At 36.5% G+C, this 12,357-nt stretch overlaps 1 protein-coding gene across 5 annotated transcripts in view; it reads left to right on the forward strand.

The window, feature by feature from the left end:
• RAP1GDS1 (Rap1 GTPase-GDP dissociation stimulator 1) overlaps positions 1–12,357 on the forward strand; it is a 102,942-nt gene that overhangs the window by 68,508 nt on the left and 22,077 nt on the right. For 3 of the 5 annotated variants that reach the window (XM_075149590.1, XM_075149592.1, XM_075149594.1), the window contains one exon: positions 7,958–8,104. The exons of the other annotated variants lie outside the window; for them this stretch is intronic. In XM_075149590.1, the coding sequence (XP_075005691.1) occupies positions 7,958–8,104 (147 nt within the window). The remainder of the gene's footprint in view (positions 1–7,957; positions 8,105–12,357) is intronic. 5 annotated transcript variants of the gene reach the window in all.

A 12,357-nucleotide genomic window follows, 5' to 3' on the forward strand; every position in this document is an offset into this window, starting at 1 on the left:
GGCAGGCTGCACAATAACAAGTAACAGCCCACACACTGCTGCTTGGAGTTACTTTAGAAGGCCAGGTCCTAGGCTTTATGATTTGGGGCAAGGATAGCACTGACCCCAAACAAAGATTCACCCCAGCTTTTCCTAGATCCCAGGGCCACTTGTTACTTTCTCACTTCTCTGAATAATTTTTTTTTCTTCCCAGGGCCTAGTAGGATCCATAAATATGCTTTATGGTGGGTTTTTTTGGTTTTGTTTCATTTTTTGCTTCTTGGGCTTTTCCCAACGTACTCCAGATCCCCATGGGTTACACACTTTCTGAGACTGCTCCTCTGGCTGCTTTGGTGGAGACCCACAGCTCCTTCAAGCTCCTCCAGCTAGCGGTGCTGCTCTTGCACAATACCGGTCTAAGCCTCTTGCCAAGCTCCTTTCAGCAGCACCCAGCAGAATGCCCGAGTTCTGCACCAGACTGTGACCATGCCCTTGGTCTTTGAGAGTTTGAAGCTGAGAGACAACATTGCACTCAAGGCCTGGGAGTAAAAAGTCTAAATTAATTTCTGTGTGCAGGTTTATTCTGTTAATAGCATGAGATGCTATAAATACCTATTTACTAGTGTAGAAAAACTGCCTGATGTTTTACTGTATAATTGGATTCCATGATTTATTCCATGCTGTATGAAATAATAAGCATAGGCTGGCTTCAGCTCTGACTTATGCTCTCATAAACCTAGAGTAATTTGTTTGACTGCAATGGAATTACTAAGGAGTTGCACAGAGTTAAAAAATCAACTAAGAACCTGCTGTAAGTATATTGCACATGGAAAAGAAGGCAGAGGGAAGTGCTACATTCAACTTTGAGGGCCTTTACGTGACTTTTATATATCTAGTAGAACTTTTTCATACTGCTTGGCTTCTTTATTTTCAAATAGAATTCAGTAGTGGAAATTACTACCTTTTAAAATTAAAATCTCCTTGGAATCCAGAACAAATTACCTGCCAATACTGAGACTAGTAGTATTTTATGTCTTGTTGCTGATAAAACATTTCTGCTGTTATACTGAAATCTCAGGTCCACTAGTAGGATTTGACTGGAAATGAAGTATTGAAAAGTCTTTAACAGTAAACTCATCACTGTTCTTTTGTCTGAAATCAGAAAAACATTTATCTGACATAAGAGGAATATGAAAAATAAGCAAATTTTATTGTAGTTAAATTGTGGAGTTGAATCTGGCTTGCATTTGATTGCTGCCTCAGCATAACATTAGGGAGATTGCGATACTGGCACATTTACCCATCACTTCAAATGTTCTGCCAAACTCCTGACTCTGTAGACAAAAGAAATCCCACGATACTCATGAGAGAGATTAGGGCTTGTTGGCGTTGATATCTTATGGTCCACACATTGAACATATAAGCTGTCTACCAAAAATACCCTTAGATGTCCATTTGAGTACAACATTTTAAGATTGTATTTGTTAGAATGAACCAGTTGTATAAGAGGGCCAGTATGCTGCTGCAAATATGCTGGCAACAGTTTTATCCAAAAAGATCAATGCTACATATTTTCAGTCCTTGAAGGCACTGTATTAAAAGACAGCATTCTGTTAGCATTTCTAGTTTATTGTTTACATATTTACTATTTTAGCAATAATTTCTAAAAGAATAACTTATGAGACGATACTCTTAGTGCAGCTGGACTTAGGGCTAAGGAGAGTTGCCAGCAATTTAAGATGATCTGATTACGAGACTGTTCTGTTTATCTCAGAAGCAAGCATGACGAATTCAAGATTATTTTTTCTTCACAAAGCAAAAATTTTAAGGCTATATTGATTGATGGCAATCAATAAGCAAATAAAACAAAACTGTACTTCTGGTAATGAGAGTCTTATAATTCCTGAAGGAATTAAATAAAGGGAAAGGAAATTTCAGTACAAGATAGACAGAGCAATCCCAAAAAAAATCTTTCAAATTATTAAAACAAGAATCTCAAAATACGGTATTGCTGTGTCCTGTCCCTTGTAGACAAGTACACAGAAGACATGGAAAAAGCAGCAAACAATAATAGTGCAATATAATTATATGAGGCTTACTTTCCTTGAAAAAATAAAATTAATGCAGTGCTGCTCTGTGTTCTGTAACAGGGTTGTCGTCTGTAGTCTTGCAATCAAAGAATTGACAGGGTCCAGAATCCAGTGATTTAAAAGCATACACAGACAGGTTCAGGATAAAAAGTAGGGTCAAGTATTAAAACTGAATGACAGCATTGCATTAAAAGTTTTATCTTTACAGTGTTCAGATAGGAAAAAAAAAATGGTAAACTCCTAGTTGATATAAGTGGCAATGTTTTTCTTAACGTCTACATAGATAACGTGGTTTACACTAGCTAAAGGTTTGTCCCAACAGTGTTTTTTGAATATTTTCTCTTCCTATTTTCTTAATAAGAAGAGATAAAACATGTAAGCAGGACCTTTCTTCCTTTGGAGTTCTACTCCTGCTGTTTTTTCCCCACACACAGTCATAATTTTCTATATGTCACATCATAATTTCCTCTGCAGCAGCCAGTTTGATATCGCAGAAGATTATGACTTCAGGTGAAAGAATAAGCAGCAGGAGCAGATGAATGCCTCAGTACAAAAATCGTGCAAAGAGGAGCTAATTAAAAAATAGAGGAAAGTAACAATAGAACATGTAGAAAGAACTCTTCCCCCCCCACACCTTGGGCTACTGTAAATCAGTTCATCTTTAAAAAAATAATAATGAAAAAAAATGTTATCCATAAAGCACTGGTCTAACCTAAGCAATATTTTGGTCAAAAAGAATGCAGAATTGGAGTCAAATGCAATAAAGATAAAGCACTAAAAGTAAAATGGTAGTATGTCATTTAAATTATTTGATCATTACATCCAATTGCAGAGTAAAAGAATTTTAAAAGAAATACTGTTTTTTTCCAAGTCACCAAAAGCTGCTGTCTTGGCAGCTTGGTTTATGCAAATCAGGGACCTTGATCATATAAATCATCCTTTCCCTCACTGACTTGCACCATTAATACCAGTGCAACTATTTACACCAATAAACTTTTGTAGAATATTAATTGGAGAAAGGAGAATTCAGGTTTCCAGTTGCAAGACAAAACCAGAACATTTCAAAGTACAAATCTTGAATTTGAAGCCCAAAAGATCATTTTTAAGAAATGCTGTCAAATAGTTTTCTAGCTGATTATCTGAGAAATGGGTATATTTTTGAAGCCTACATATACAATAAACATTATAACAACATGGTAACTTGTGACTTCTGGTGCTTTTTAAAGGTTAAATCTACTTTATGCATTTTGAGTTTGCAAACCAATATAGGCCCCTACTGAGAAATATCATTACATGTGGAATTGTATTGTGAAACACAAAATTCACATTTCAGAATGAAGTTAGAGTAACAAAGACTTAGCAAAGAACTGATTGGAAAGTAGTGGCACTGTGGCCATGATGATGTAAAGATATGATAGGCAAAGGTAATATGGACTGTTCATACCTTACCTTTTTTGTGAGAAAAAAATGGACAAGCTTTCAAACAACCATTCAGTACATCACTATACTGAACATAATTTTCTAGGCTTTTACTTAGTTGTTATTTAACTAGCTACAATGCCATCATCACCAGAATCATAGACACCTACCTAATTTTTACCAGTCTGTGTGTTTACTCAATGTATACACACTCAAATAACGGGGTGCATCTTTGTAGGATCAGGATCATTTCTGAAGTACAAATGACTTCTAAACTGTAGTTTAAATACTAGGGATGATGAAGAGAAAGGTTTGGAACAATGGAGGAACCAGATCAATATATTTTAAAACTTCATTAAAAATTGGGTAAAACATGAGGTTTTAGAACTGTCTGAAACTGTGCGGTTTTTTTCTTATGAAGACACAGCTCTATATCCAAATAGAACATTAATAAGAAATGTTTTTGTCCCAATCTGTATGAGATGCATCTGCTTCTTTAATGTCACTTGTATTGGCAGAGCTTAAACTTTATATTAAAAAAGGGCCCAGTATGAAAACAACAGCTAATTTAAGGTTTAGATGAAAGAGCACTAGGGGAGCTATTTGCAAAAATATTTTCTGATAGCTGCCTATACTATGGCACAGCCCTTTGCCTGATGTAACTGTATTTCCAGAAATAATAACCTTACAGTGGTGTCAAAAATCAAAGTATTGGTGCATGTGTTTTAGAAATAACTCATTGGCTGTGTATAGCTTATGCTTTACATTGTTTTCATACTTTAAGCTCTCACTTTAATTCTTTTTTCGTGTTAACCTTTTATGACTTAGTGGTTTGTTTTAGGGTTTAGTAAACTGGGGAAGAAAACTCAAGGGAAAATTATGCAAACACATCTTGGGAAAAGCAAATTGAAACTAAAAGTGCTGCATTTTAAAGACCTGCCAATTATATGCACTAAAAAAATTTTGGTCTTTGACTTGGACATCCATTGGAGCAGGCATGGCTGAGCCATGGCAAAATTTGACAAGACTCTGTTCATAGGGGGAATGTGAGCAGTCACAGTAATTTGATAATCCACATTAATACCCGGTTTTGCATAAAACTCCTGTGAGCAACTCAGGCTAGAAAAAGCGACTACTAAGAGATGGTTGCATTGCATTGGGCTAAAGAGCATTGTGGAAGTAATAACTCATTCTGTAATAAATCTTACTGTACGTTTTGTAGGAAAAAAAGGTCCCTCTGGTCTCTTGGGTTGTTGTCATTCTGGCATGTTTAAACAGTATTACGTGTACTTAAAAAAAAAAAGCTATACAACAGCATTGCCTGTTGTGAGCTGTACTGAAGCATTTTTAAGCAGAAATGTGAATGCTTTCATTAAACTGTTCAATCACTGATCTCTTCGGAATAGCAAATGTTTATTTAAAAAGGTCACATGAAAAAATTTCAACACAGCTTCTGGGAGGCTGGAAGCACGTTAAGTGTGGGAGTTCATAGAGCTGCTGAACTGCAAGGTAATAGTTGGATTGAGAACAAGACATGGCAACATGCTGTGGTCTTGTTTTGACTGTAAATGATTTGGAGTTCGGTGAGTATTCTTATGTGCAAAATCTGTTTCTTAGCGACGGAGCAGGGAGAAGTGAGTCGGTAGTAAGTATATGGAGCATTCTGAGTCAGAAATATGCTTTTTGCTTGGGGATGCAACAGGGTGTCATAGTCAGCACCTTCAGAATTTTCCTCCTACATCTGGTACAGGATTCTTTGTGGCCCTGCACTAATGAGATGAGCTAATCCTCTTGGGCATAAGAAGGCAGCACCAGGAGATCCTAATTATAGCACTAGCCCAGGTCTGTTCTTCACCCAGCTGCCTCGGGCAGAGAAGCAGCTATGCAGGGTGAGCTCTAGCACGGGAAAGAAGTGGAGCAACAAACTCAATTAAGGCATCTCTTTTACGAATCTACCAGCCTGTGTAGTCACATCAAAGTCTGGCACTTACAGCCTACCACCTACTTCAGAGGGATCCTGAAGTTCATTTTGCCCTAACTTTTTGAGTATACTATAGAGACAGAGAGACATTTCTTGGAGTGAGATTTGTTTCTGAATCTTTCTGCCTTACTTCTGCTGTCTGTACAGCAGAAGCTGATTATCTATTTACCTAATAAAAATATTGTAAGGATAAGAATTTTGTCATGTATTTGAAGTGAGAGACTATTAGGTACTTAAAGATACAGCAGTTTTTGATATATAACTTCTTTGACAAACCAGAAAGATGGAAGTAAAAGGATATACGAGTTAGATTTTCATTTGTTCTAAGATACTATCACACAGTTATTTTCAGTGGAGTTATGCCAAATTCCATCCAGGTAAGGAACTTGGTTTGTAACTGTTTTGGTTTTTTAACCTTGCTTCCAAACCATCACATGACTACCTTTATATTATTCTTTCCTTACATTTTATATGCAGTTCCACATCAAGACATGGGAACAAGCTTGACACCTGATTCTTATCTCAAGCTTAATTTTATCATGGTTTTAGTTTGTTGATTTCAATTGCTTTATAGTAATTTGACGACCACATTCAGTCCATCTGATCTAGAATCAGTGATTCAGTTTTGTTTTGCACACCTGTTTTGACTCACAAAACAGGTGAGTCAAATACAAAATCATGTAATTGCATAACTTTTGTAATAAAAAATGTGAGAAGAGGATACATAAAACAGGATGCTGGAATATTCCAGCCAAGTTTGGTTTTTTTCTCTGCTGATTTGGTAAACATAAGCACTGAATCTGAACACCTGACTGTATTGTCTCACTATATTTCGGTGTAGGACTTTCTTTCATTTCAGCATTATGCTTAGGTTTGTCACTGCATCAAGGATGTGAGAGATTTGTTTCTTTTATATTTCTCCTTTTTTTATAGTCCTTACTTGACAGAGAATCTTATCTTGAATTTGTTTGACTGTAAACAGATTCCAGTTTCTCCTTTTTCAAAATGGAGTATACATACCTGCAGTGAAACACAGTCCCCTGATGTCCTGATCATGTCCAAGGTGGAGACAGTCATGGCAGTGACGTTTTTCCTCCATTGCATCTCAGTTATTCTGCAAAACACTTACTACTTTGGTAATAAATTTAATAGTTAAGATCCACCAAGAATTACCCTTCCTCCTTCAGCTCCACTCAGCAAATTATCTGAAGTCCCTATATATACTTCTCATATATATATATTTTTATATTTATGAATATATATAGTGTAGGTGTATACACAATACTTACAATCCTTTTTTATATATATAGTATGTAAGGGGTATATATGCCTCATAAACAGTATTAACAAGAATTGGAAGATTTAGAAACTTCTTTTTGCAGAGCTCTGGAACACTTTATAGTGGAAGATCATATTATAAATGTGGACAACCTTGGTTTTCATACTGAATACGTTGCAGAATGAGGAAAACTTGAGAGCTTGACCTCCACGTATGATGGGGAGGGAGAGGAGTGACAATAGAGTGGTGAATAACAAGGGAAAGAGGAGATTGGCTTTTGGGCCATTAAGAAATTGAAGAGAGGGGGTTTTTTTCTTATTTTGCAAAACTTTTGCTTTACTGATTTTCCCCCCAAGGTTTTGTTTTCATCCAGATTTTCCAGTTGATTCCAACTGTAACTCACTTGGAAATCTCTCCTTTTGGAAGCCCTGGAATTTAGGTTATTGACTGTTGTCTGTTGCTGATTGCCTGCTGGGAAAGGAAGTGCTACTGTCGATTACTGTAATAGAAGGCCAATTTTTCCTTTATTCCTACACTGATACATCAAATCTGATTTGTTATACAGAAAGGTTATGATGTGTTATTTACAAAATCTCAGAACATTGTAGTTTATTATAGATGCAGAGTGAATTTTTCTGTTAGCCATACAAAAAGAATCTGATAGTGGTATTAAATTTCAGGTGTAGAAGTACAAAGAACATGGTGTGTGGCAGAGTGAGTGCATGAACAGAGTTTGTGACTGGGAACTAGTACCTCTGTCTGCTTTGTCTGTTTTATTCCCCATTTTGTTTTTAAGTAACCTAAGCTATTTCAATTTCTCGATCTGCATAACAGCAAGAGTAATTTACCTGGTCCACAAGGGTGTATGGACTAGGCTTTGTAAAATGCTCAGAACCTCCCTCTGGCAAAACCCAGTGTATCCTCAGAATATAATTTATCAGCTCCAGTGGCTCTGCCTCAAACACTGAACTTCTTTACAAAAGGTATTAGTGCCAGGTGGTTAATCCCTTTTGTTGTAGGTGTTTTCACTTCCCTAGCTCTGTTGCACTAAAAGCTGGCCCTCAAGCATCTCTCTAGATGAATTTGACAACACTGGAGGAATGACTTCACTCTGTTTAAAAACTTCATTTTGTATGATTACTGTTATGTTCGGGACTCTACGGTGGGTTTTGGTTTCATTTTTTTTTAATGTAACTCTTTGTTTTACAGATGAGGGCAGGAACGCAGTTGACCGTGCAGGTGGTGCACATATTGTAGTAGACCATATAAGGTCACTGTGCAGTAAAACAGATCCAGCCAGTGAGAAGCTCTTGACTGTCTTTTGTGGCATGCTGATGAACTATAGCAATGAGAATGGTAAACAACACCGAAAATTTGCTTTATGTCTACCAGGAGAACAACCCCATCAAAAAAAGCAAAAAGATAAAAGTTAAAGTCAACTGTAGGTTTACATTGTGGATACTAACACTAAGTTATTCTGAAAAGATCAAGTACCTCAATTCACATACACAATTTTCTGTTTCAGTAAAATTATGTTCCCAAAAATACTACATATCTTCCTGATGCAATTCCATATAGCATATCGTATAAAGTTTTAAAATCAACATCTGGAATTTACTTCTTTGTCTAAAAGCAATACATGGAGATGTGTCATACACCTTAGGAAAAAACAGATTTACAGAAGTAAACTGGAAGGCTACATTAAGTCCTCTCTTTTTCATTTAGTATTAAACAACGCCATAAGACTAATTTGTCGCAGGCATGCAGTGTCTTGTTGATGATTTGGGGGTATATATGCCAAACAGTTTTCCTTAATCATTTTTCTCCTTGTGAAATGTATATAAAACCACGTTACTTTCTTCTAAGATAAATGGGGAATAATTTATGTGTGTGTTCAATACTTTTCTGTGTCTACAAATTATAAGTTTATGTTCTTTATCCCATTAATGGAGATGTTTAGGGGCTGGGACAAAAATAGAAGATAGTATCTTAAATGAGAAATCCTTGACCACTGAGGGTAAGAAAAGAGTATTCTACACTAGTTGTACAAACGTACTGATATTTTAGTACCTAGTTTGCTTCTGCACGCAAGCGTGGTAATATGCCAAAGCATATTTTACAGCGTTCACACATTTCCAAGTTTTTCGAAATTTGAATCTCTAGGAAAATTGGGATAAATGAGGAAAGCTAAATAAAGGCTGTTCTCCTGACTTGTAATGACACAGATTGCAAATGCAGTTAGCTAATCACATTGTTTCTTCGATCATGTCCATTTCCTGAATTGTAGTGTTTTATCTGAGGAACACATAGCTTCTTTATTAGCTGCTCACCATTTCCTTAAAGTTATCACTTGCTGTAACTCACTTTCCAAACCTATGTCCCCGAAACTCTTCTACTTTTCAGGATGGTCCATAGGCTTTTTTTTTTTTTTTTTGCCTTTACTGTATAAATTTTGAATCTGCTTTATCATATCTTCTAGCATAGTTTCCTTGTGTGTTTTCTGTGCCATCTCTCTGGAGCTCTCGCTCTTAGTGTTACTTATTCACCTCCAAATACCACTGTTGTATGTGTCTTATCTCTTTCTGTTCTTACATTCTTTTTTTCTCTTCTTTTCCTAGTATTATCTAAGAATACTTGTTTACAGTACTTCTTCCTTCTTCTCCAAATAGCAAGTTTCTAGTTCCTTTATTTCATATATTTGTCAGGAACTGTTTTGCTTGATGTCTGCATGAGTGTCACATTTTATTATATTAACTCCATATTTTCTTTATTTGTTAAACTATTTGGAGCAAATAGATACTCTCACCTCTAAGCTACCAGAATCCTCTGGATTAAGACTAATGAGCATCCAGTATATTTGGTAGCTCAAGACAGACCAGTCCAAAAGCGCTGTGTAGAAATACTGTATCAGTTTTGCTTCAGTGATCAAGCTCCCAGCAGATCTTCCCTAGGAAAACTAATTATGAGATAAATCTCCCAAACAAGCAGCTTCTGAACAGTTTAACTGTTAGGAACATTGAATAAATGACTCATTCTGTCTAGTAAGATAGCTTATTCTGATGCAATCAATAAAGCAGTTGTGTAGTTCAGTGACAACTAGGAGGATTCGCTAGCTGCTCTCTACTCTGCTAAATGACATCTTTCATCTTGCACGAACTAACAAACTGACGCAGTATTCACAGGAGCCACTGAAGCAATGTCAGAAGTGAGAAATGCAGGAGTATTCCCAGCTCCCGGATCTGGGTGCACACCACCATCCTGTCCTACCACCGCATCAGGGAGGATTGCTGGGGGCTTACCAAACCCTCACCTTACCCCACATACTTGGTGGGCTCCATGAAAAAGGACGTTTTGGTAGGGACCCAACTCCTGTTTGGCCCAGCACCCATGGGTATGCTGTGTAAGACTTGTGTCCTGTAGTTCCATTGTGAATTTGCCCACTGACTGGGGCAACCACTGAATTAAACCCCAAATAATCTGCCAAATCAATATTTTAAAAAAAATTAAGAAGTTAGAGGATTAAATTTTTAGAAGAAAACTCAGTGACCATACATGCAGCATGTGCATAAAGAGGCAGGTAGTTGGCCTGTCTTGCCAGTTCTGTTTTAAGATCCACAAGTATAATTGGACCATAGTTGTAAACTGCTCTAAAAGTACCACCTGCAGACCATTGTAAATTTTCAGGACAACAGTCAATGTCAGATACGAGCCCAAGACAACCACTTACTTCCACGCATTACAGATCAGGTGGATAATATTCTGAGTAAATGCAGTTCTTTGCTGACCTGTTAAACATGAAAACTCAGATTGTTCTGACAGTTAATTGTGCTTACATATTAGCGGATACCATTTTCAGGATTTACTTGCAAAGGCTTGATCCCATGTTACTTACAAAGAAGATAAACACTGCATTGGTTTTGCTGAAGGATGAGGAGTATGGGATTGCAGCCTTGAATCCCAGATTGCTTTGTCAGTAGTTATGGAAACAAATTGGGCAAAAATAGAAGAAAAAATACTGGAAATGTAAGAAGGAAGTGTTTCAGTCTTTGAAATAGCCCTTCTACCTTCTTTTTTCTCCTTTCTGTAATCTTTTCCTGCTTAGCATGCTACGTTACAAAATTACAGGTGGGGACTTCGAAGATTTCTTTACAGCTTTTAATGACTCGCTCTCTTTTAAGTTGCACTAGCTATCCAGATAAGGACAATTACAGCACATTTGGTTCTTAGTTGCATCTAATTATCTGTGAAGACCCTAATATTTTCTAATCCTTAGCATTTTATGAGCAAAGAGTGTATGAATTGTTTTATTTGGTTCTAAATAGTTCATGATTCCCAGTCAACTAATTGCCCTCTTTTTCCAATAGCTACTACTTTAATAGCTATCAACTACCTTATTTTTTTAACATGAGAGACTCATTCTTGAGTACTTCAAGTTTTTGAATTAGCATAGGGATTTATCACACATTAGTTTTACAAAAATGGCAACTAAAGAGCAGCTACGAGTAATATTTTCTTTTCCTAAACAGAGCAAATTAATGGAGCATTCTTGTATCTCATCCCGATTCTGGACACTTAGCTTGCAATTGTAACTCTCATAACACTGTTGTCTAAGCTTTAAAACTAAGATTCCCTTTATAAGGTTCTTGTGCCATCTGCTTGTGTTCAGGAATTATTTTTGCCTGCTGTCTCTCAATTCTTCCTTTGCCTCCTTGGTATGTTATCATTTCATTAGTCGGTACAATCTTAACAGAACAAACTCAGCTTTGGCATCTCTCGCAGTTCTTTTAAGCTTATTAAAAAAAAGCGTCGATTTTTAGTTGCATTGCTAGAAATCAGAGGGTTTTTCTGATGGGACACATCCCTTTGCCTTCAGATTATCTTGATCCTCTCTGTCATAATCATATTTTACTACCCAAATCCAGTCAGACACAAATAGCTCATCCCTGCTTTCCATTATTAGTTCTTAAAATACAAAGTTGCAGGTATGGCTAGGAATTAAACAAACGTGTCACACGTTTGTGAATGGTTTTGCTCATAGCTTAATCCCGAAAGAAGCAAGTCTTGACAAAAACCTGTAATAATTCTTTCTTTGTCAAGCTCTGCAAACTTTATTTGGGGTACAGAGCACCCACACTTAAAGCTGCTGTTTTGGCACCTTTCATTGGGTTCAGTATGTTGTTGTGCTTCTCCCATTCTGAAGACTGTTATCATTACATATAGTCTCTGTGTAGCTATGAATCTGCTTAAAAGCAAGAGGCAAAGCAGGCTTGGATAAAGAGTGAAAAACTAATAACTAATTAATAAAACTAATAATCATATGCAAACACTCACATAAAAGAGTTAGTGCCATGAGTAGTTATTCTGCAGATCTCATAATCCTGTAAGCCAAGACTATTTACAAGTTAATGGGATCAGTCTATAAGGTAGTTAATTGTCTCTTGAGATTTATAAAACAAACCATAAAAGCATTTTTAAAGAAATGCAGAAATGATGGAAGAACTAGGCCAATTGGCTTATTAGATAGTCAAATTGGAGATCAGAAGTTAACTGGATACAGTATGCATGTGTGAAAGTATACATATATTTATATATGGTATATATGTAGATAA

This window comes from Calonectris borealis, chromosome 4 (assembly GCF_964195595.1).
Source record: "Calonectris borealis chromosome 4, bCalBor7.hap1.2, whole genome shotgun sequence".
Taxonomy (NCBI): domain Eukaryota; kingdom Metazoa; phylum Chordata; class Aves; order Procellariiformes; family Procellariidae; genus Calonectris; species Calonectris borealis.